General features: G+C 48.4%; 10 protein-coding genes across 10 annotated transcripts; 4 read left to right on the forward strand and 6 right to left on the reverse strand.

The window, feature by feature from the left end:
* Window positions 1–875: 875 nt before the first annotated feature.
* On the reverse strand, window positions 876–1,259 carry FVEG_15657 (hypothetical protein; the record flags this gene model as incomplete). The annotated part of the gene is made up of 1 exon (XM_018904848.1): window positions 876–1,259. The coding sequence occupies one exon, from the start codon at window positions 1,257–1,259 to the stop codon at window positions 876–878; it is 384 nt and encodes a 127-aa protein (XP_018750637.1).
* Window positions 1,260–2,116: 857 nt separating this feature from the next.
* FVEG_15658 (hypothetical protein) lies at window positions 2,117–3,205 on the reverse strand (the record flags this gene model as incomplete). Its single annotated transcript, XM_018904849.1, has 1 exon — window positions 2,117–3,205. One exon carries the CDS (start codon window positions 3,203–3,205, stop codon window positions 2,117–2,119), a length of 1,089 nt encoding a protein of 362 aa, XP_018750638.1.
* Window positions 3,206–4,280: 1,075 nt separating this feature from the next.
* FVEG_05502 (hypothetical protein) lies at window positions 4,281–5,714 on the reverse strand (the record flags this gene model as incomplete). Its single annotated transcript, XM_018893738.1, has 1 exon — window positions 4,281–5,714. One exon carries the CDS (start codon window positions 5,712–5,714, stop codon window positions 4,281–4,283), a length of 1,434 nt encoding a protein of 477 aa, XP_018750639.1.
* Window positions 5,715–6,275: 561 nt separating this feature from the next.
* On the reverse strand, window positions 6,276–8,067 carry FVEG_05503 (hypothetical protein). Its single transcript, XM_018893739.1, has 2 exons — window positions 7,606–8,067; window positions 6,276–7,556 (listed from the first exon to the last, which is right to left on the reverse strand). Coding segments are annotated over exons 1-2 (1,005 nt in total). The 5' UTR covers window positions 7,608–8,067; the 3' UTR covers window positions 6,276–6,553.
* A 543-nt stretch (window positions 8,068–8,610) lies between these two features.
* On the forward strand, window positions 8,611–16,233 carry FVEG_05506 (hypothetical protein). Its single transcript, XM_018893742.1, has 2 exons — window positions 8,611–14,482; window positions 14,528–16,233. The coding sequence occupies exons 1-2, from the start codon at window positions 13,293–13,295 to the stop codon at window positions 15,516–15,518; spliced, it is 2,181 nt and encodes a 726-aa protein (XP_018750641.1). The 5' UTR covers window positions 8,611–13,292; the 3' UTR covers window positions 15,519–16,233.
* FVEG_05504 (alcohol dehydrogenase (NADP+)) lies at window positions 8,622–9,934 on the reverse strand. Its single transcript, XM_018893740.1, has 2 exons — window positions 9,365–9,934; window positions 8,622–9,315 (listed from the first exon to the last, which is right to left on the reverse strand). The coding sequence occupies exons 1-2, from the start codon at window positions 9,796–9,798 to the stop codon at window positions 8,667–8,669; spliced, it is 1,083 nt and encodes a 360-aa protein (XP_018750642.1). The 5' UTR covers window positions 9,799–9,934; the 3' UTR covers window positions 8,622–8,666.
* Window positions 10,054–11,150, reverse strand: FVEG_05505 (hypothetical protein). The gene has a single exon (XM_018893741.1). It carries the CDS (start codon window positions 11,024–11,026, stop codon window positions 10,526–10,528), a length of 501 nt encoding a protein of 166 aa, XP_018750643.1. The 5' UTR covers window positions 11,027–11,150; the 3' UTR covers window positions 10,054–10,525.
* A 1,354-nt stretch (window positions 16,234–17,587) lies between the features above and the next one.
* Window positions 17,588–20,681, forward strand: FVEG_05507 (hypothetical protein; the record flags this gene model as incomplete). The annotated part of the gene is made up of 2 exons (XM_018893743.1): window positions 17,588–17,704; window positions 18,705–20,681. 2 exons carry the CDS (start codon window positions 17,588–17,590, stop codon window positions 20,679–20,681), a joined length of 2,094 nt encoding a protein of 697 aa, XP_018750644.1.
* A 155-nt stretch (window positions 20,682–20,836) lies between these two features.
* FVEG_05508 (glucan 1,3-beta-glucosidase) lies at window positions 20,837–21,239 on the forward strand (the record flags this gene model as incomplete). The annotated part of the gene is made up of 1 exon (XM_018893744.1): window positions 20,837–21,239. A coding segment is annotated over one exon (403 nt), but the record flags the coding sequence as incomplete, so codon positions are not given.
* Window positions 21,240–22,748: 1,509 nt separating this feature from the next.
* Window positions 22,749–23,590, forward strand: FVEG_15659 (hypothetical protein; the record flags this gene model as incomplete). The annotated part of the gene is made up of 1 exon (XM_018904850.1): window positions 22,749–23,590. One exon carries the CDS (start codon window positions 22,749–22,751, stop codon window positions 23,079–23,081), a length of 333 nt encoding a protein of 110 aa, XP_018750646.1. The 3' UTR covers window positions 23,082–23,590.
* Between the last annotated feature and the right edge of the window lie 687 nt (window positions 23,591–24,277).

The following is a 24,277-nucleotide window of genomic DNA, read 5'->3' on the forward strand; positions in this document are numbered from 1 at the left end:
GGGGACTCGCTGTCAATGCTTGTCAGAACCCGTATAACGACATATCGTAGCTGTTGTTCCGCTGGCTGATTTCGAAAAGTCGATGAAATATATTTAATCATAGCGTCCAGGGCTCCTAGCATCGTATTTTCCGAGATATAAATACATAGTGCGGAGAGATTGGGTGGGAATACATATAATAAGGCGTGTTCCTCCAGAATTGGCTCTGCGATTGTTGAACTCCAGAAATCCATGAAAAAGAATCGCATGTCGTGCACATTGATGAGGCTCTTGGCTGCTGTGAAGTACTGAGACTGAGATCCTTCTGAAGTCTCCAAATGCAACCTTGTCAAGCTATGCTTCTTAGGTATCAGAAGTTCGCATATATCCTGGAGGGTGACGACGTTATGATCAAGTCGATATATGCCATAGTAAGTGAATTTCTCCAATGGCCCTGTAGATGAAAGGAACAGACGGAGTTCTTCCCGACTAAAATCAGCTTGCAAGTCCAGAGTTCGTAAGCTGGACAGATTTAGCCGGCTTCGAAGTGACTGTGGATTGGGTTTGAACAAGGTCATGTCGCGGACTCCTGGACTGGTCGTCAAGAGTCCTCCCATGCAGGCCTAGGATAGATCTAGGGATCCGTCGGTGTAAATTTCGCTGTAATTTCCGCTGAACTTTAGCGGTGTGAAATCTAGAGTGTTGATACTTCGGGGAATAACACATTGCTTCCCTACAAAGAGCGTACGGAACTTTCTCATGGTCTTGTTCAAGTGTCCGTTCTGCATCGAAAGCTTTTCGAGGGTCGGGACATGGAGCAAAATAAGGGGCGCAATGAATTCCCCCCATTTTGAGATTTCTGGCACAAAGGACGTTTCCGGAAAGTCGAGAATTCCTTAGAACTTGCTCAGCGACTTTGCGAGCCATTCTTCATCAAGACTCCAGTCGTATGCAGAGATTTGTCTTATTCGAGCCATTTTCACATGCTTTCCAAGCTCCGGATTCTCAGAAAGGGTCCTGCAGAATAGGAACTCTGCTTTTGGATGAGTTTCGAAGTAGCCGAAATGGTGATGCAGTACCTTCTGCGCGATATATCCCCATCTTTTGCAGACGAGTGAGAGATTGAAGATTGTCTGGCGGCGTTCTAGGGCCGCAGCAGGGGGTGACCAACGGCCCGGGGCCGGCCAGTCCCTATGGAGGTTTTGGCAATGAGGGCATATGCTCTCGCAGATGAGATATATAATCTCCCGTTGGAGGTTCTGGATGAGCATTTTCTTCATGATTGCTTCCCGATATACGATAGTGGGCGGTCTTGTGAGTTTTGAGAGCTTGAGTTGAGCGAGGCTGTAAGCGGGAGGAACCCTGGGCATTTTATAGTCCAAAGATGAGCTGAATGACTGAAAGTTGCGAACGGTTACTCTAGGCCATACACTATTTCTCACTCACGTCTCTTCTTGTATCACTGTGGTGGTGTACCGCTTGTGACCCGCATGCGCTGATTGTCGTCATGAAGCACTGTCGACTTGGGCTTCCGCTATGGACTGGCCGTCTCCCACTTGCCAGCAAGTTGTTTGCATTGTGACTGACTGACTGTTTGTGAGAATTCCCAAATAAATTCGGTAGCATCAAAGACTTACTTCCGCATGTATGCATAAGTTGTTGAAAACCGTTTGCTTGCTAAGGAATAACATTAAATGCAGCTTTGATCTCACGTAGGAAGATCACAATAAGGTAACTGAAGAATATTTTATTTGTATTTTATCTGGCTGAGCCGCTGAAATACCTCAATTTGCTGAACCTGCGTTCACTACATGTACTCCATAGCCTCGTGGCTCAACATAACGCCCCAATACCCCTTATACTAATCAATGGTCGTAGACAAAGTTCACTTCAATATCCCCCCTCTCAAGGAAAAGAGCGCATTCATGTCTTATTTTCTCACAAGAAGGATCCTGCTCCGATAGCGGCGGGCTTTGTACTCCTTCAGGGGGGATACCTAGATGAACGCGGATCTCGACACTTTTCAGTATTTGATCCCTTTGGTCAGTCGGGACAGTTGGATAGAATGTATTTCACGAGTGCGGCAGATAGCCCCTCAGTTTCTTCACGCTTAACCTCGAATATTATGGTTGAAAGTTCAAGGGGGGAATACAGCCACCAAGGCATGGTCATGTAGGATTGGCTCGCTTTCTGTTCTCTCCCAGATAGAGCTTGTTGCAATGCGTAACCAAGTAACATTTTCAAGGATTCTTGCTGCTGTAAGATAACGTGATTTGTAATGCGTCAGTACTGTCGCTTCTTTCAAAGTATCTTTCTTCGTCGTGAGGACTTCGCATATATCCTGAGCTGTGGCTGGATTTGGATCCTGCGTAAAATCTCCCATATGCTTAAAAACTTCAAGTGGCCCTGTGGCAGACACCAAAAGTTGTAGCTCTTCCCGGCCCAGACACACGTCTATCAGATGAAGAGTACGTACACTGTCGAGCTGTAAAGGATTCTTTAGCGTGTGGCGAATTGGATTTCCAATTATCAGAATATCAAACCCTTGAATATTTGACAGCAATCCACCACCCGCTGTAGTCGAGAGGTCGACTGGACCTGCGAGAGGAAAGGTTTCCTGGCAGTGCGGGCCTTGGCACATGGTAACCCTGACGACATGTTGAGGAAATGCATGCATATGGCTCTCAAATGGCGCTTTGAATTGCTGTACCAGATGGTCGAGATTCCGTGTGTCTATCTGGAGATCTTCGACAGTTGGTATTTGAAGCAATATGAGTGGTATAATAAACGATGACCACGCTCCTTTGCTGAAGTTAAAAGGCTCTCGAGGAAGACTTAGAATGTCCGAGAATTCTTCTAATGACTTGAGCAGCCAAGCATCATCGTCTTTGTCAAGATCCCAATCCAGCTCAGAAATCTGCTTGAGGTAGATCTGTTTAACAAAGCGACCGAGCTCTGGCTTTTCGCAAAGAGTCCTGCAAAATCTGACATCTCCTTTATCGCTTCTCTCAGGAAAGCCATAGCTGTGGTAGAGTACATGTTGGGCTACATAGCCCCAACGTTTGCAGAGCAAGCAAAGGTCTACAATAGTTTTTCGTATGCCACTCTCTTCTGCTGGATCGATATGTAGGAACTTGGCAGGTGTTCTCATGTCTTTTCGACAGTGCAGACAAAAGTTTTCGCAGATTATGTATATGAGCTCCGGGGGCAAGTTCTGGAGGTTCATTCTGGCTGAAAAATAATGTGGTACGAAACAATGTTGGTGAGGCGGTTGGGTTGGCCGAGGGATTGGAGGCACCTTTATACGCCTCCAAGGCCGGCCAAGGAGTCATCATTTAGGTTCATATCATATTAGCTTTATGCTGTAGCCATTAATCAGTTATCGTGGTATTGATGTCTAAGTTGTAGGCTAGAAGTGTTATTTGCAGTTGAGACTTGTGGCTGAGAGCTTATTCCGTCAGAGAGAACCTAGAGACCTTTTATATTCCGTAGACGGAGTGATCCACTATAGATGAGGACCGTTTGTCACGGACGACTGCGGTGTTCTGAGCAAGGCTCTATCCTACCTACGCTAAGTGATGGTGCGCAGACTTTGAGCACCTGTCGGTCTCCACCATCGTGACCATTTATCACGGCCCTCTTCTACGTCTAACAGTCAGTCATTCACCCATAATTCCACTCGCTATTCAGGGAACTTAGGGGTTAGTGAATGTCAACTCGGACTTTGACTGTCTGCTTGTGGCTCCCAGCAAGGTGATACAATGTTAGAGTGTCACATCACTCTCTCTCTCTCTGACTAAGAGACAGGTTCTGCTGGCATCAGTAACCGAACAGCACCCAGAAACGTTTGTGACCCTGTTTACTGGTGCTTCCTGATCTACAGACGCTGGGTTTTCTTGCAATATAGCACCAATGGTGCCTGTGACTGACCGTACCCCGAAATCTTGATGCTGTGGACGTTGGCTACATGGCTAATCCCTACACAGTTACAGTCTTGTGCGTGCTTTTGTGTTGTGTGTAGAGTTGGGGGTAGGCTAGATGTCAGAACATGTCAGGGCAATGTCATGTATGCTCAACAAGCCGTCTTGGGAATTTGTGTTTTCAGCATGTTTCCGCCAATTAACACCCTCGATCGCTTACACCCGTCTTATCTTCCGTTTCTGTGTGGGCAGGTTTCTGAAGAACTGGAACAAAATCGGATTATATTCGTGCCAAGAATATTGTGTTTAACAGCTTTGTTAGCAGAGTAGATATGATCGAAAGCAGCATTTCCAAGTTCTATTGGACTAAAACGAGCATCCCTACATAGAAAAATGCGGTAACATTGTGTTTTCACCGACGTCGTCGCAGCTATACCATGAAAATGGCGCTACCGTGGTAGTTATACACCCGTTTTCAAGCCATAATGAGCCACATTCTCTGTGGAGTGATTCCTCTTCTTCTGCGTTCGTTGGCCGTACAACAGGCATTGCCCACGGTGCTGGATTTGGATATGCTTTGTCTATAAAATGTAGAATAACCTCTTTTAGCTTTTGCTCCTGGGGAGATTCTCTGTAGGTAGACGATATGTAAGACCCCAAAGCCTCTCGATATCGAGGTGCATCCGTGTGGCTATGGTCGAGGCATAGCGTCTGTAGGTTCGGTGGGAACACATTGAGCAGGGCGTTCTTTGCAAGATCTTGGGTGTTGCGTCTCAGCGTGGAGATATCGCACAATACTCCTGCGTTGACTCGTAACTGTTGCAGCTTGACTAGCTGAGCCATGGCAGTAGGTGGCCGCTCTGAGTTCCACATCTTCAGGACAACTCTCTTGAGTGTATCTTTCAGGGGTAAAAGCATCTCAAAGATCTCCTGAGATGTAACAAGTCTGGTTCTGGTGGCTTGTGACCAACCCGTGTCTTCAACTTCCCTATAAACGAACTCTTCCAGTTTTCCTGTGTTGTTGATGAGTCTCTGCAGCCCGCTCTTCGACAGGCTCGCATTACCAATCCGGAGCCTGCGCAGCTTCTGAAGTGGGAGATTCTCTGGGAGACTTGCAAAGTTAGGTCGCGATATGGAAAGCGTCTGGAGGTTCTCCAGCATTATAAGAAGTTCCCCTAGATTATGTAGAAATGTTTGAACCTGTGGTCTCAGATCCCAGACGGAGGATATTTCCTGCTGCCCGACCGAAAGAGACTCGAGCTTCTGAGTCAGAGCTTTGTTCCGCATGACAGCTTCCATATGGAATCTTTGGAAGATCATCGGATTATAAAAGCCGTGAACGACGAGATGCTTGAGGTTGGTTGCCCGAAGTAGAATAATCGGTGCGATAAACTCTCCCCAAGAGGCAACAGAGCTCTGCAAGTAGAGCGGCTCTAGCCCAAACAAGCACACATACCTAGCCATGGATTTCTTAAACCAAGGCTGGTACAATAACTCCTGGTTGAATCCTGCGTTTAGCCCGAGGATGGCCACTTGCAACTGCTTGCTCAATTCTGGATTCTCGCAAATTGTCCTGCAGAAAAGAATCTGCCTCAGATCATCTGAATGTTTGAAGTAGTGATGAAGAATGTTCTGTGCAACACATCCCCAGCTCTTGCATGTCCTGCTAAGGTTGATGAGAGCCGGGCGTTCCTTATCCTTCTTATTGGATATGATCTGCTCGTGGGAGACGGAATGTTTGTCCTGACAATGTAGACAGAAATGCTCGAAAATCTGATACAAGATCTCTGTCGGGAGTGCTGGGCTTTCCCACATGACGGGCTATATCGGGTATGCCTCGATTTTGTTTCTTCGGTATCTCAACAAGATAAATCAGGGAAGAAATATGTGTGTCTCTGGCTGACGCCTCGGTAAGCCAGAAAATATGTCGAAACTTTGGCTGGCAGTATGATCAATGGCTAGAAAAGCTGCAAAGCCTTTGCTAAACGCGAAGTTCCTAATGGCCAAGTCTTTTGTTGCGTGTAACTGATGGGTTGAGCTTTCCTACTTCCTTTTGTAAGGCTATAGTTCAAGTGGTGCTGGCCGTTGGAGTTATTGATGAATGGTTGATACAAGTCGAGATGAGTATGAAGAAGGACCGTGGGAGGACTCGTGACGAGACTTTATAGGCAGAATGAACAAGCTTTGATACAAGATTAAGTGTTGTTGATGTGAAGTCTGTATGTGATTTGGTGAAAGGCTATCTATGTGACCAACTGTATTCTATGGCTCGTAGCTGTATCACTTGATGTGATCTTCTAATTTACCCGATTACTGTTTGACTTTGCAAAATATCTGTCTCAGAACACTAATGTGACGATTCTTAACTTTGTTGCCCCTGGATCCATTCAGCTTGAGGGATTTCAGAAGTCGAAACTGAGGCTATCTCACCACCGCGTCCACCGAAAATTTATTTAAATAATTGAAGAAATTAATTTTGAGTATGTAAATACTTGCTGTTGAGAGCCTGGCATATGCTCTTACAACCAACGATGTTGAATATCTGAGAAACAGTAACAATTTCTATACGCCCCTGTTAAACAAACTCCCATCCCGTCAAAAACACATCTATCCAGCTCGTTTACAATCTGATCATCCTAGGGTATCACAACCTTTTACCTCCTGTGAAAAACATCCCGAACCTCAACAACGCCGTCCATCCTTCCAAGAACCAAAACCTTAGCATCCTCATCAAAAGCCCCAGACATTACCATCTCCTCCGTAGCCTCGTCGTACACAATCGTTCCCGTCGCAACATCCATGATGTCGAAGCCATCTTCAGTTCTGCAGAGCATGTATCGGCAATCGGGTGAGATCGCAATGGGCCATCCCTCACAGGGTCGCACCGCGTTGAGGTTGTAGGACGTCAAGTCGTTGGCGGAGGGGATCCAGATGTGGACGCTTGTTCCCCAGACTGAGACGATGCGTCGACCATCGGGACTGACTGCTAGAGCGCGGGGGTTGTTTGAGCCGTCGATTTCAAGATGACGAATTGTCTTGCAAGTCTTGGTGTTGGTGATGCGCAGCGTTCCATCACGTGAGATAGTGACGAGGCTCTGGTCGGGGAGGAAAGCAGCGTGAGTAACTGCGTCGATGTGGCTCAGAACCTTTCCGACCCTGACTCCGTTCTTCACGTCCCAAACCCCAATGCGATTCTTCGCTTCACCCACTGCGATGAGTCTCCCATCACGGCTCCAAGCAATTGGCTCACCCTTGGCCTCCTTGAGTTCACAGGCCGTCTTTCCACTGACATAGTCCCTCAGGAAGACAGTGCTAGAGTGGTGAAAGTCGAAGCCTCCTGTAAACTGAACGGTCCAGTCCCTGATAGTAGCCAACTTGGAACCATTGGGTGAGAAGACAGCATGCGAGCCGCTTGTCTTGGAGTAGCCGCTCTGGGTCTTGAAGTCAAAGACGTCAATCCAGGATTGAGAGGTCTGCGCAGCTGTGTAGATTGCAAAGACAGCTGATGTAGCAGGGGAGATGCCTACTGAGGCGATCTCTGCCTTGCTACAGGAGCGGCTGAAGCGACGTGTGATTTCCATGAGTGCTGTCGGGTCTCTTGCACCTAAAGACTGAGATCTTGATGATGAAGTTGAAGGAGATGCAGATGATTGTCCCCTGTAGTGTCGTTAGTCGTGAGCTCGAGGTTGAAAGGGGCTGGACTTACATGTTGACGACAATGGGTGGTCAATAAAGAGAAAGAAGAAATGTGGAGAAGGTATCTAAAAGTTTTGTAAAGCTTGATATGATTGTATTGTTTGTATGTAGGATTGTTCTGTAGAGTGTAGTTTGAAGGTATCGCCAACTCCCAAAAAACCGGCGATCACCTTGATCTTTAAACAAACCGCGAAGCCCACCACGATGACTCCTCCCTACGTCTAAGCACACCGAATCTTACAGATTGCTAATCACATCCCTCGATTTGGCGAGGCTCAAAAGCGACTTCGTTGAAAAAACTTCACATTATTCTCAGCATGCAGTGAAAAAGGCTGAAGACATGCATCGGTAGGGGTGAGTCACTAGTAACGCCCACCGGTCTCCGCAGGAGATACACGGAGGAAAATTCGGCGTGGCAGAATTAGGGATAGCGTTGATGACATGGGTGCTGGCCTCGTTATTTTTGGACGTGAAGAGGGAATTGAAGGTTGTAAGAATGAGACTCAGCGGGTTCATGATAGCCCGCATCTTGGCATTGTAGCAATGACTCTGAATATCGGTTACTCTTACTGACAGTTAATCACTCCAACTACCCGCTTGCAGTTCATCTTCACAGCTCTTGATCTTCATTGTGTTGTGAAAAGGTGAGATGGAGACCCCCACAACCCCATGAGTTGCGATGCGGGGAGTATAAGTGAAAATGGTCTAGCCTTCTAGCCAAAAAAACTCCAAAACGAGACTACGTGATGGCCCATTAGAAAGCAGAAATGGAATCATTGATTATGAAACCATTGCTTTGTAAATACTCGCTATTCAGCTCATGAACTAGATTTACAATTGCGTCCGATCACGGAGAGAGACAATGGATAGATTTCATCATGTTCAATTCATCATTTCATTCAGACATGATCGCATAGATCGATCATACGAGACTTATTCGTCATTTCGACCCATCAAGGTGTCTTTGATGCACGCCAACAAGAGCATTCAGCTCCACCATTAACTCATTCATAACTCCCAATGCTGCTCCCAACAAACTCCTTCTTTTTATTTTTTCATATTTCCACACGCTCAAGCACCAAAAGCCTCCTCATAGTTGGTCATGCAAGATCGGTAGCGAACAGAGCTTGTCTTCAGAGCCTCCATGGCCTTCTGAAGACCCTCCTTGGAGATAGGAATTTCCTCGATCCACGACTTGAGGCCCTTGTCAGCAGCGAGCTGCAACATCTCAAGCATCTCACGTCGGCTACCCAAGTGCGATGTTCCGATGTAGCAGCCGTTGGTGATGAAGTCCTGGTTGCGGATGGAGATACCATCACCGCCGGGAAGACCAACGGAGTTCCAGTGGCCGTGCACATCGAGCAGGCTGAGGTACTCGCTGAGAGCAAAGCCCTCGAAAGAAGTGGCAGTATTGATGATGATGTCGAAGGACATCTCGTGGCCCTTGGTCCAGTCCTTCTCACCAGTGGCCAGGAAGCCATCGGCACCCATCTTGCGAGCGTCGGCCTCCTTGGCTCGTGAACGGGAGATGGCCCAGACTTCAGCGCCGAGGGCCTTGGCGAAGATGACACCGTAGTGGCCAAGACCACCGATACCAACGATACCGACCTTCTTGCCGGATCCGGCGCCGAGACGTTTCAGTGGGCTGTAGACGGTGATACCGGCGCAGAGCATGGGAGCAGCTTGGGTGCTGGAGAGGGCTTCGGGAATGGGGTAGACCCTATGAATTGTAAGTCAATGAGATCAACTGGGTGGGCAAGTGTACTCACCAGTACTCATGCACTCGGCTGTGAGAAGAGTAACCACCCTGGGTCTTGAAACCAGTATCGAGGTAATCAGCGCCATAGGCGTCGATCTGGTGCTTACAGTAGGTCTCATTGTCATTCTTGCACTGATGGCACTCAAGACACGACCAGACCTGGGCACCAGCACCGACACGGTCGCCGACCTTAGCGAGAGTGACCTTGTCACCAACACGGAGAACCTTGCCAACAACCTCGTGGCCTACGGCGAGAGGATAAGGGCAACCGCCCCAGTCGCCGCTGATGGTGTGACGGTCACTGGCGCAGACACCACAGCACTCGACCTTGATGTCGACATCGTACTCGCCAAAGGGACGGGGCTCAAATGAGTTCTTCTGGAAGTCGGTCCAGTGCTCGGCGCTGGGGGACTGAAAGCCCTGGAACTTGTCGGGAACAGACATGATGAGTATGGAAGTGTGAGTGTTGAGATGACGAGAAAGAGAGAGTGAAGCAATTAAGAAGTAGTCAATTGGGGCTTCTCTTCCTTTATAAAGCTCATCTCATGACGACGAGCCGACCAGGAACCCCCACTCGTCGAAACAACCTCAGAGCTCACCCCTCATCGCGTTGACTACCGTATCCGTTACGTGTGAGGGGCACTTTTTTTCCCTCTACTACGACCCCTCCATCATGAAAGATCATCTGATTCGAATAAGCGACGCGGTTTGGGGGGAGGAATTGAAGTGTCGCATTGAGAGATTGGGGGTTTCGGGACGCTATGCCCGAATTGCAGACAGGCGACATGCGATAGCCGATAGCCGATGTAGGCATGTCATTGGTTGAGGGGCCATCATGACTCTTGACATGTAGCTCGGATTATCGTGGGCCGCCGGAGTCTGAATTCCTCCACCAAGAATCGTGGGGGATGAGGTAGCATGAGAGGAGGTGCATTGGCGATCTGTGAGGAGGTGGCTCGAGATGTGTTTTATAGTTCCATTTGCCCTGATCATTGATGGGGGTATCCTTTCATACGGGCATCATATGTTCTAGACCTTGCTATATCATGTCTTGTCAAGGCGTAGTCAAGTTATATCCAAGTCATTCCTCCTCATGACCACAAATTCGGACACCCAAAACCGAAATCTCGCGATCCTAAATACCGAACATCGCTATAACCGTCCAAAAAGCTCACTGCTTCTTCCAGTCCTTCTTCTTCAAAGCCCTTGACTCTCCCAGTCCAATTCCCAGCAGAAAGCTCACTCTCATAGTCATACCAAGATACACAAACGGCACATTCCCCCAATCACTAGCATTCCACGCCATGACGTCCCAATAGATACTCGATCCAAGCTCACTCATCGAAAATAAGTGTCCCAGATCTGCTATAAGTAGTACAAGCAAGACGGTCCTCCAAACCCGCAAATCCGCTGTAGATCGCAGAACGAGCGCTTCATTGAGCGCAAAGAAGAAGAACATATTGGCGAGCTGCGACATAGCTACAGATGTAGCCTTTCCTGTTTCTGCTGGTGCTGAAGATGCATGGAGGAGAGATAGGTAGGTGCCTTGGCGGAAGTGGGTGTAGAAAGCACCGGTGAGGGCGGAGATGGGCTCAAGGATGAGGAAGAAGATGCGGTAGATGGGATGGATGCGGAAAGCCACTTGAGAAGGCCTTGGAGTTGGAGTGGCCATGATGAAGGTAAGTTGATGTGATCGCGGAAGATGAATTGTGTCTTTGATATATTGCTACGTGGTGATAATGAACAAACTCTCAGAAACTTCAGTATGGATGGATCCTTGACGCGGGAAAAACTTGATCCACTGTCTTCCCCACGACAGCCCTGCAGCAATAAACTCTAGAAGGGCTGCATCCTGAGACAAAATCGAAGATTGCTGGAACTGAGATGCAATATTGGATACTTTAGCTTGAGACCTATTAATCTACGAGTTATAGCACTTGTCTTGAAGATACCCAAGCAATTATCGGCCTTTAAGCTGAATGCTCCGTAGGGTAGCCATGACGTCCAGACTCAGGACACTTCGACCAAAATGTCGAGGTCTAGACCTTGAAGATTTAAAGCTTCAGGGTAAAGTCAATCTGAGCTCATATAAATCCAGATGAACCCAAATGGAGAATTTCCCTGTTGTGGCTGACCGGTTCCATGGAACCGGTATCGGAATGTCCGGTTCACCAATTGTAAGCCGGACTCAAGTTCTTCTGAAGGACTTGTCGATCACTTCCTCCAATCCGTCAGAGTTTTTCGTTCTCCGGGTGTCAGGGGCTGCTCTACGCAAACCCCTTTGCAAACCGATTCAGGCTTGAACCACCCACCCTTAGAGGGACAATGTTGTTGATGAAACTGCAGAATCAGGGTCTTCAGCCCCCGTGGATGAGATCAGTCAGTGAGTCCAGCTAAATCCGGGGTTGCTTTGGGGGATTAGCCTGTTTGGGGTGTTGATTTAGACCCCTGGAAGGTCTGGACGCATTGAGTGTTGCACTGCGTGGGTTCTCGAAGCAACGCTGTTGTTGTGGTGAATCGATGTTACACAGCCATTGGCCGTTGGAGGTCTGGTCAATAGGGATCAACGGTGTTGATATGAAGGCCCAACATTGTTGCTACTTTGCAATCACAGTTATTGTGGCATTGTTGCACTACTCAGTACCTGCAGATTTCTTTGCAGAAGAATCAGCAGCGGAAATAAGAATACGGAAAGTTTGCATCGCCACTTTGAGTTTCTTTCGCCCTGCTTGGTAGGTTTGGCTGAGGATGGCTTGGAGGCTTGATGGAGGGGCGGCTAGCGACAGGTGCTACTCCTACCGTGTTCAAGGGACCTCACCGCTACAGATTAAAAAAGCAAAGAGAGTTTGTTTTACCGTCATAATTCTTTAGCTTCATAAACATCTTCTTCAACGACGTAGTAGAGCTTGTTCAGACCGGACCGAGGAAAAAGAGAATCGCGGGCCCCGAGAAAAACTGGAACCGTACGATCCACCTCCGCTCGATAGTAATAAATCAGGAAATCGTTGTCCTTCCCGCATTCCCAAGACTTCCTTCTGGGGCAGCGCTAGCTCACAAGTGCATGTCATCGTGTACTGTAGATGGCGTTAAGCATGACTTGGGACCAGTCGCCTTACATCACCGCCAAGGGTCGTTTAGTATCGTGACTCGCCCTGTGGGGCACTAGCTGATGTTAAGAGATACTTTTGATGTCTTCCCTTTCCTAGACGACACCCTCTCCTTCTTTTATTCCCCTGATCATCCCGTTCTTCTCACTCGTCTTGTTGTGTTGTGCCGTACTGTGCTGTGCTGTACGTACAGTGAAAACCCAATCAGTGACCCCCTGTTTCTCAGATCCCTTCAGTGGCAGTTCAGTTCAGTTCGCCCTTTAAATTCAAGCCCCCCTGTCTTCCATTAACTTTACCGGGATTGCTAATCGCAACGGTTTTTTTTTCTCAAGAAGCCTGCTCTTCCTCCCTCACATCTATCCCCATTCCTTTTCTACTCCTTTTTCTGTTGTTCTTTTTCTGCTTTTCTGTTGGGATCAGCACAGAGCGTATACCGAGTACTCAACTAAAGAACCCTCTGAAACCTCGGTCTCTTATTTTTGAGTTGTTTGCTCCGTGTACCGTTGCCACCCAACACCAAACGACCCAACGCCAGAAACGGGCCCAAAGCAAATCAAGGTTCCGCGAAACTTAAAGGAAGGCCTGAGACCGCCCTGCGACCAGACCCTACCGACCGCCCGATCGTAAACAACAACGACAGAGGTCAAAATCTGCGACGAGCGCATTCATTTAGGTCGTTGTCCTTCACTGCTCGGCTATTTGGTCGACTCGACATTCCTTCATATACGTTGTTCGATTATTTGCGTTTCCAGCTCCGATAGTTCCAGCACAGCCCGCTTGGACTTGATACACGTTCCTTTCTAGTTCGACAGTTTTGCTACCACCTCGAATATGACCAAGCGCATTTTCCCCATCAGCGACTGGGCTCCTGCTCAAGAGGCCATGTTGGAATCTCCCTCCGAATCTTCGTGTCTGGGCATCTCGACGCCTGCCCAGACTGTGAACACCACTCTCCACCCTGAAGCAGCCGCAATGCACACAGCTGCCCCCCCTCGAAACCGTAGCATGAGCCTTTCTATGCCATGGCGACGTCCTAAATCATTTGCTTTTGGTCATTACCATTCTCATTCGCAGCATCTTTCTCGGCATTTTAGCGATCTCGCTGTTGACGATACCGAGGACGAGTTCCACGATCTGAACAGCGCCCATCACGAGACCCAGCACCAACACCACTTCCACACTCCAGGTGCCAAGCAGATCAAAGGCATGTTTCGCCGCGCTTCACTGTCGATCAACCGAATGGTTCATCGACGACCTTCGATTGCCGAAGATGTCGAACAAACCGAAACTAATAGACCTACTACTTCATACAACAATGCGCACTCGACTTGGAGCCGTCTTCGACAAGCAACCGTTCGTCGTTCACGATCGATATATGGATTCGACCTGAAACATGACCAGAACGCCTACAACTACGAGAACTCCTCGCATCTCCCGATTCCCGGTTTCCGTGGGGAGCCACCCGTCATTCCTAGCAACTCCGGAGCTGCTGCTAAGGCCTCAGCTGCTATGCAGAATGAATACCTGGCTCGTCAGGGACTGTACAACTTGTGGTTGAATCCTAGCACCAACGACGAGAGCAACGATCGTGAGAGCGGAATTGGGATTACAGTGACACTTCCTGGAGCCGAGAGTGAGACTGAGATAGAGCAAAATGCTGCTATTAGCACGATCGACTTTGTCTCTAGACTCCCTGCAGAGCTCGCTATTCATGTCCTCGCAAACCTCGACGCTCCAGCACTCACCAAGACCAGTATGGTTTGCAAGAACTGGAATAAGATTGTCAGTAACCAGCACATCTGGCGTGAGTCTTGTCTTCGCGAGACTACTACCACTTATGCTACAAGCGAGCCCGTTGCGCCCGGATGTGGTCTCGGAGTTCCTGCTATTTCACCGGCAAATGACTGGAAGGACATTTACCGTATCAAGCAGGAGTTGAGCCAGCGATGGAAGACTGGCAAGGCCAGACCTGTCTATCTGAATGGACACAAGGATAGCATCTACTGCCTTCAGTTCGACGAGTAAGTTATTCGGTCCTTTTACAAGTGTTTTACTAACCTGAAAAGGCACAAAATCATTACTGGTTCCCGCGACAAGACGATTCGGGTCTGGGATATGCATACCCTTGAATGCACCCTCATTATTGGACCACCCGAGGTCATCGCCGAACCTGACATGCTCATTGACGAGGATGGCAACCCTACTCATTTCGCTTCAGGATCCTCCGACAACGAGAAGTCAAATTTCTCTATGCCTCGCAGTACATCATTCCCCACACATCACATGGCCTCTATTCTGTGCCTGCAGTATGACGACGAGATCCTGGTCACTGGATCCTCCGACTCTACCTGCATCGTTTACGACGTACGCGCAGGATACCGTCCTATTCGCCGACTCCGACACCACACCGCAGCGGTTCTCGATCTTGCCTTTGACGACAAGCATATCGTCACATGCAGCAAGGACTTCAGTATCTGCGTCTGGGATCGACACACGGGCGACTTGATCAAGCAGCTTCGGGGGCACAGCGGACCTGTTAACGCAGTACAGATGCGGGGCAACACCATCGTGTCTTGTTCGGGAGATTTCCGCGTCAAGTTGTGGAACATTGAAACAGGCAAAAATATTCGTGAGTTCACGGGGCACACCAAGGGGCTTGCTTGCTCCCAATTCTCCGAAGATGGCCGATACATTGCATCTGCTGGTAACGACAAAGTTATCCGCATCTGGGATGCCAACACAGGCGAGTGTCTCCGAGAGATGCGCGCCCACGAGAACCTGGTCCGTAGTCTGCACATAGATAGTGTGAGCGGCCGACTGGTCTCTGGAAGCTACGACACCGACATTAAGGTGTGGGACATGGAAACTGGACACCAGCTGCTCGACTTTCCGAAGTGGCACGCAAGCTGGGTTTTGAGTGCGAAGAGCGATTACCGTCGCATCGTCAGCACAGGACAGGACCCCAAGATTTTGATAATGGATTTTGGTGCTGATGTTGATGGTATTGAGACTATCGAGAGTGCCAGGCCTTTACAGATCGAGGGAGGGTTTATCTGAGGCCTGAGCATGCGACGGAATAATATGATTGGGGGGATACTAATATGCCAGACGAACACAATTGAACTGGCTTTTACGACTTTATGACATGGAAGGGTTTGCTAGACTGATTTTAAGATGTAAAGCAAGCATTAGGGCATGTTGGACGAACATGCTAGGACATGGTGCATGCGCGCAACCTCAGGGAGCACATTTGAGATCGGGCGATGGATCTATCGCTCATGAGGATTACTCGCCAATAGCGTTATGAGCGATCTGGATCACATAGACTGCGTCTGGAGTTTATATGAATGAATTTACTTAACTATTGCTTCCGAGTCCTGGGGTCTTGTCATCCGAATCTCTGATTTTGTGCTTCGTTTCACGACGGACGATGGATTAATTTGTTTAAGTGGTTACAGGGTTCATGGCCGATGCGTGAAACATGGGAGTCCGAGATCTACGGGAACGCGCATCGATATCGAAATGCGGGATGAAGAAGGATGCGGAGTGAAACACATAGCGTGTGATGGATATACGTAGATCATGTGAAGGGAACAGATTTTGCATAAACACGCACCCTGAACTAATTAATATATATCATGTCTGCATGTTCATGTTAGCAGTTCACCTGACTTTGACGGACTATCCTGTGCTATATCGGGTAGGTGGTATAGATTTAGAGTAATTGTTGTACCACATGCAGGCGACCGTTGACCTTAAATGCGACTCTACCTTACCATCGGAGTGATGTGCATTACGGAGTGTGAGGTGTTGGATTGGCTAGGGGAGGAAAGAAAACACAGGACCTTGACTCTAGATGACAAAAAAGACTTAGGTAATATAGCCTAAGCTTAGGATAGCTTTTACTGAGTTTATTTTGACACCCTATATTGAGGTTCACTGTTTTCTTGCCCCCGAGGGATTGGGCTGGAATGCGCTTCATGGTGTGGCGGGATGTGGGGAGCTGTGTTTTGAAACAGGGGACCACAAGAGGATTTGTTGGCTGTCATGGCTTTCAAAGCCACCGACATTCAATATTTGCGAAAATCAATGGCATTAATTCAATATCAATAGCTCCAAAACTTGCTTTTTAGCACTTTCATGCTCGGTTTTGCCTCTGAATGGCTTCATAACCGCCACTACATAGATCCAGCCAAGGAATAGGTGAGACCCCTACTGTAAATCTCTTTAATTAGCATCACCTCATGTACCAGAGCCACCTCGGCCGCAACATGATTAAGCGCTTAACAAATGGTAGTCGCGCGCGTGTTTGGAAGGGTCCTGAGACGGCGAGGAGGATTCTATGCCGTGGCGCAGAGAGAGTGGGAATTAAAAGGACCATGGCGTAATGCTTCAGTGGGAGAGGAATGCAAGTTTCGTCTTGTATGGAGTTTCTGAAGGAATGGTGGATGACATGGGTGCAGTGGAAATTAGAGTATGTGAAGCTAATAGTCTGTCGATACCACGTTACTGGTAGCCACGGGCTATCTTTACAGCGAGAGCGAGAGGACACCTACCCACTTTCCTTGGGGTGCTGTAGTGGTGAATCATGGTTCTGAGATGTATGATCTGGTGGTTTGGACTTGTGATGGCTTCTTAGAGCCTTTACTTAGTTCGTACCTTAGGCACGGAATTGCCGTTGTTTAGATCATGTCCCGGTTCTTTTGATCCGGGAGATGTAGCGTGAGCCACCCGCTGGCTTGTCCGGGGTTGTCCAGTGAAACAGGGCGCTAGACTGATTTCGTCAGGGTAGAGGACTAGAGGTGCTTTCCCTTTTTGTCGAGAGATCAAGGGTGTTCTCTTCGGTAACTGGACGAGCTTGTTCTGTTCCCCTTTCCCGTTTCTCCCAAGGATCTCTTTTCCTGCATCATCGCCCTCGAACCGACGTTCATCACCCTATCCTAGGTATACATCGTCCAACGCATCCTTGAACTTCCTTGTATCATAATCATTATCGTTTCATGTTTTGTTCTGGCCTGGTCGGCCTTGTTTGAAACGGTCCGTGATGCTGCCATAGCCAATGACGATCACTTTAATCTTGTCTAGTTTCAGCCCCCTCTTGGAAGAGTGAACAGACAGACAATTTGATGGACAACTCCACTTCAATGGCTGGTCCTCGGAGGCAGAGACAGCAGCGGATGGCGTCCGGGGAGAGTTACCACGATGAGATCCCTGTTCCTATACCTGGTCAGGGCAGTAATAAGGTAAGTCAAGTCAATAGTGCATGTCACACATATTCATCCCAACCGTGTGTATACATATCTATCCTTACCCTGTCTTGTCTACTCTTCCCTTTCTTCCGTCCCATTACAAGTCAGTCGAAAGCTACCACACCCACACCCTCCACCACGACAGTCAGTCTTTATCGTGTGAACACGCGATCGCGCGTGTCTCTCCTTGCCTCTCTTTTTTTATTCTTCATATTCCTGCTTGTCTGGGACAGCGTCATCTTTGATCACCACCCTCTCTTTTTATTTTGCCTGCTTTTAAAGAAAAAAAGCCAGCACCCGTCTCTCCCTTGGATACACTTGTTTCTTGGCTTTTAAGATTTTTGGTCTTATTTTATTTGACCTATCTACCTGGTAAGTTTCATCGGCGAACAAGCCTCAATATGCAAGCGGAACGAGGGACCAACAACACATGCGAACCCTCATGTCTCTCAAGTGCCGCTTTCGAGCATTGCCGGCCGGGTCATGATCCTGATCATGTAAACCATTGATTCCTAGTGGTCTCAGCGTTTACAGATGCTGCTCGGCTGTACACCCTTTCGGTGCCACTGTCGAAAGCTGCCGAGATATATCATCACCTGCCTCACTTGGACTCTTACGGCTGTCGACAGTGTCAGGCTGCCAATTCGATTCAGTCACTGCACTTCACTCACTTTCGATCTGCTAGTGCCATTGTTGTTGTTGTTGTGGTTATTCTCTGCCTTATTTATTCTCTTCTGTTCCTCGTCTATCCTCTCTTTTCATCTTCTCTTCTCCATTGTGCAGATCATTGTTCGCTTCCTTTTGTTCACCATATATACACAAAACTCAACTCAACCCCAATCTTAGTTGACAGCTTTCTCGAGCTTCATACTGAGGTCTCATCTTTTCTCTCACATCGCACTGCTTTCCCCAAGTTACTTTTGCGCATGGTTTCGTCCACTTTTCTCAAAAACAAAATACGAAAATACAGGCATACTGACTTTATCCTTCGTAGCCATCTGCAATATCAACACACTCTCTAGAGCGATACTATACCGCTACACCCCAGAAACAACGATTTAGCTGGCTATTCATCGTCATCATGGGGCTTTCGACCATCGTCACGGCCTCCCTCTTGGCCATGCGCCTCTTCACCCTCCCAGCTTCGGCTGCTCCTCAGGCTATTGAGGTTGAGGTTGATGTCGCTGCTCCCGCGGCCTCTGTCTCTACTGCCGCACCGGCCTATCCTGCACCTGCTTCGCCTGAGTCTGCCGCTCCCAAGGCTCCTGCTTACTCGGCTGCCGCTGCCGCTGCTGCTGGTTCTTGGTGGATGTCCGACATCAAGCGTCAAGGTGTCGTTGCCTATGGCTCCGCCGACTACAAGATCTTCCGCAACGTGAAGGACTACGGTGCCAAGGGTGATGGTAGCTCTGACGACACTGAGGCCATCAATGCCGCCTTTTCTGACGGCAACCGTTGTGGTAAGGGCTGTGACTCTTCTACCACCACTCCCGCCATTGTCTACTTCCCTCCTGGCACCTATGTTGTCTCCAAGCCTATTCTCCCCTATTACTACACCCACATGATTGGTGATGTCAACAACCTTCCTGTTCTCAAGCCAACTGCCAACTTTGAGGGCATGGCTGTCATTGACGTCGATCCCTACAACTCGGATGGCTCCAACTGGCACACCAACCAGAACAACTTCTTCCGACAGGTCCGCAACTTCAAGATTGATCTCACCGGCATGCCCAAGAGCTCCGGTACTGGTATCCACTGGCAAGTCGCCCAAGCTACCTCTCTTCAGAACATCGTCTTCCAGATGATTGAGGACCCTAGCGACGACAACAAACAGCAAGGTATCTTCATCGACAACGGCTCCGGTGGCTTCATGACCGACCTCACTTTCATTGGTGGTCGATATGGTGGTTTCTTTGGTAGTCAACAGTTCACCAGCCGAAACATGACTTTCCGCAACTGCAACACTGCCGTCTACATGAACTGGAACTGGCTGTGGACTCTCAACGGCCTTGACATCTCTGGCGCCAAGGTCGGCATTGACATGACTGCTGGCGGCAACGTTCAGAACGTCGGCTCTATTCTCCTTACCGACAGCAAGATTGCCAACACTGCAGTCGGTGTCCTGACCAACTACAACCCCGCGCAGCCCGATACCAACGGCACCCTTATCATCGACAACGTCGACATGTCCTCTGCTGTCCCTGTCGCCGTCAAGGGTGGTGGATCTAGTGCTACTATCCTCGCTGGCAACGCCAAGATTGCATCCTGGGTCCAAGGTCGTGCCTACAGCGGCGGCAGTGGTAAAGCTATCCAGGCCACTCAGACTCCCGTCACCAAGCCCAAGGCTCTTCTCGACTCCAAGGGTAATGTCGTCACCAAGAGCAAGCCCCAGTACAACAGTGCCCCCTCGTCCAACTTCATCTCCGTCAAGTCCAAAGGTGCCAAGGGTGATGGCAAGGCCGATGATACTGCGGCCATTCAGGCTGTCTTCAACAGTGTCCAAGATGGTCAGATCGTTTACTTCGACCACGGCGCTTACGTCATTACCGATACTGTCAAGGTTCCCAAGAACATCAAGATTGTTGGCGAGGTTTGGCCTCTCATCATGGCTGGTGGCAACAAGAGTTTCAAGGATCAAGCCAACCCCAAGCCCGTCTGGCAAGTCGGTCAAGCTGGTGATGTCGGCAACGTCGAAATCCAGGATCTCATATTTGAGACTCTCGGACCCCAGCCCGGTGCTATCTTGATGGAGTTCAACGTCGCTGGTTCTACTCCCGGCTCCGCTGGTCTCTTTGATGTCCACTTCCGCGTTGGTGGCTCTGCCGGTACTCAGCTTCAGTCCGACAAGTGCAAGAAGAACCCCAAGGTCAAGGCCGATCCCAACGCTGAGTGCCTCGGCGCCTTCATGCTCTTCCATATGACCAAGCAGTCTAGCTGCTACCTTGAGAACACCTGGTTTTGGGGTTGCTGACCACGAGCTCGACCTCGAGATCACTTCTCAGATCAACCTCTACCAATGGCCGCGGAGTTTTGATTGAGAGCACCAAAGGTGCTTGGTTGTGGGGTACCGCTTCCGAGCACAGTGTTCTTTACAACTACCACCCTTGAGGATGCCTCTAACGTCTACATGTCCCTCATCCAGACCGAGACTGCTTACATGCAGGGCAACCCTGACGCGACCGTACCTTTCACTGTGAACAAGAAGTACTTCGACCCCGACTTCAAGGCAACCTGCACCGGTACCTCTCAGCGATGTGCTCGTACCTGGGGTCTCCGCGCTGTTAACTCCAAGGATGTCTTCATCTATGGAGGAGGCCTCTACAGCTTCTTCGACAACTACGACCAAGTCTGTGTTGGCGAGAACAACTGCCAGGACAACATGATCGACATTGAGAGCTCACAGGTGCACCTTTACGGCATCAGCACCAAGGCCTCTGTCAACATGGTCAACGTTGATGGTAAGTCGGCGATCCTTGACAAGGACAACCGCAACAACTTCTGCGCCGCCATCGCGCTCTTCTCATCTTAGGAAGATGAAGTCGATGTACCGCCTTATGGTGTGCCTCCTTACGCCTAGCCAACGCGAATACCCGAGCGAGACGTGCTCATTGCTGATTATGTGCTTTCAACGTGCCTCTGATTTTTCTTTCTTCATTTTTCCATAGGGTCTTTTTTGTTCCAGGATGGAACTGGAGTTTCGGATAGTAAGCGATGAAAAACGCTTTTGATAACTGCACCTCACTCAGTAGACAGGGTAGCTAAATGAATCAAGTTGAGACAAGAAATGTGATCCCCAAATGTGACATTGTGCTGAGCTGTGCTATACTGTGATGTTATGACGTAGCCATATGTGATGTGTTGACCGTGGGACGTTGTGGTCACAGGGCGGTTAGTAGATAGAGCCCGAGAACAAAGGACAAAGAACCACATGAAACAAGAGTAGACCAAAAATATTTCAACCTTGTATATGTGTCTTACCTCTGTATCAGAAGGACTACGAAAAGGCAAAAAGATGCTGGAGATCGAACCATCAACTCAGCAAAAGCGAAGCCGAGTCCCGAAGGAGATGAGGAGCGGAGTGATGCAAGGAAGATGTACACCACTCCGCCAAAGTTCAGTTGTTTTTAGCTACTTCGCTGAGAGAGGAAGTAAAAGGATGGATTATCAAGGCTGGTTCCTTGTCTTGAAAGAAGATTAGCGTGGTGCTGTGACGTTGATGTTGCCTGGCGTTGGTGCAGGGGTTGTGATGATCCACGGCTGAACGACAAGGTTGTCACTCAGCCCGGCAGATTCAGACACAGAGAACAAGACTTGTGAAAGAGAATAAATAAGTATTTGATTTATATTATCTATGTATGGTTTAAATTTGAGAAGATTACAGAATCGAGAGGGAAAAGGTGTTGTATAGTTGCAAAAAATGAGAAGCCCAAGGGTAGCTGACATTCGAACTGATGACCAAAAAGCGAAGTCTCCCGAAGGAGAAGTCTTATTTGGAGATCGAACCGAAGTTCGGTTGAGTTAAAGGTTTAGCTACTTCGCTGGTAGTATTGCATGTTGGTCTGGTCTATAACCCATGGTGTCTTGTGGCACGTCTTTGCATACGGGTCAAGAGCTTTTGCAGGTCAATAGGGAGCTTGTCTAACTTAGGAGATGCCATTACAAGAGCATCGAACCGGTTTCTACATGTTTACTTTATCATGCCTAACAGTTTGATTCTCATGTCCAGAAAAGTCCAAAAAGAAATGGTCAGCATGGTCATCTACGTTCACAATGCGTCTCGAACTACCTGACTCTGGCTTGACAAAAAGCGAAGGCTTCACATCCGGAGATGGTTAAGAAAGGTTATATCAGTTGAGCCATTGGGCTAGTATTTCTCGCTACTTCGCTGACAATTGTTTGTTTGCTTTGGTATATAAGCGACCTGTTGTTTGTGGCTGTTGTTGTTGGATGGAGGTGGTGATGTGCGTGCTGCAGGGGTTGTTAGTGGGTGTGGGGTTCTGAAGCCGGCGTTGAGTCACCTCACCGCGATGCATCTGCCATGACCCAAAGCTGTCTAGACTCAGGCGATGAACTGCAGCTTTGTGATGTGATTGACGGTACAGATTTACCAGAAGAATGGGGCGAAGAGAACCTTGAACTTGACGGTACAAATGACGTTGAATGGGCTATTGAAGCAAACAAGAGGGGTCGCGCATCTCCAAATGAGAAGTTTGTGGACTGCTGTACTTATCCAATCAATCGAAAAAGCAGACGAGCTATGTGGCAATCATACGCACGAACAAAGAAAGACAGGTTGGATTGGACTAAGCAAGCCATGTGTTTATCACACAATACCCCAGATTCGTGGACCGTTCTCTCAGACGATTACTAGAAACAAGAGAGACAAATAAATGATGTGTAATGATAACGACTTCAAAGCCCGTTATACCAGTGCAGATCCGTCTTTACGAGAGATGTCACGGCCACGCCGGGTAGCAGTCTTTGTGATTGAACAGATCGTTCAGTTCAGGATGAAAAAGCGATACTGGCCAAGATGGTAGCCAGGGTGATGCTGATGGTTTGGAAGGGCTGAGATGCACAAGAGATAAGTTTTGAAAGCTAGTGAATATGCACGGTTAAAATTGAGACCGAATCGAGCTCTGTGGTAGCAAGATCGGTGTGTGCGTGTACATAAAAAATCCTAAGGCTTACTGCCGTGAGTCTGTTCAACTCATCAGGCTTTCGCTGCGACCCGGACCTGGGGGTTTAAGAACACACGAGGATTTATCCGTGGGTGACGAAAGTACTCAGGCAACCTTAGTATACTTTAGGTCAATATAGCATCAATTTAGGGAAGAAATTGCATTGAGGAAATGATGCTCGAAAATAAGGAAGTGGTGTTACAGACAAGAGCAATAACCTGTGAAGGGAGTGGCGTCAAGACTCATGAGGTATTCAATGTTAAAGAGACTGTAATGAAGTGGTGCATAAAAAGATAGAGGGAGGGTTCTTTGACTACAGTACGTAGGAGATGATATAATACGCAAAATGGAGGGATGATGTTGCCTTGGGGTGGACTCGAACCTCTGGAAGTTATGGCCTGAGAGTACGTAAAGTAGCAAAAAGATATATAACCCTGATATGCCTATTCTACCTGGGTAATTCTCATCTCAGTGTGGGATGTATAAAAAGAGAAGGATGAAAAAGATCGTGGTAGATAAGGAGCTCAGGGGTTCGAACATATGATGCGACAAGCACCAAAAAGCGAAGGCGACGAGGCGTTTGCTCCCCGTTGCGTTATACGTGACCATTTGTATGTGTATTTCAGCTACTTCGCTGTCAGTAGTGTTTGAGATTTTAGTATATAAGGTAAGGTTTTGGTATGTGTAGGCAAGTCTAAGTCCCGCGCCCAAGACACACAACGCCATTACTCAACAGCACCAACCTAGACTAGACATAGAATATTTGACCGTGACTAGGCATAAAGAAATAAGGAGATATCTTCACGCATAAGTTATGTATCGGCTTTTTTTTTACAGAGACATCTATAGAACTTGGCTTGCACGTCCCATTAGGGAGAAAATCACT

The sequence above is a fragment of the Fusarium verticillioides genome, chromosome 3 (genome assembly GCF_000149555.1).
Source record: "Fusarium verticillioides 7600 chromosome 3, whole genome shotgun sequence".
Classification (NCBI taxonomy): domain Eukaryota; kingdom Fungi; phylum Ascomycota; class Sordariomycetes; order Hypocreales; family Nectriaceae; genus Fusarium; species Fusarium verticillioides.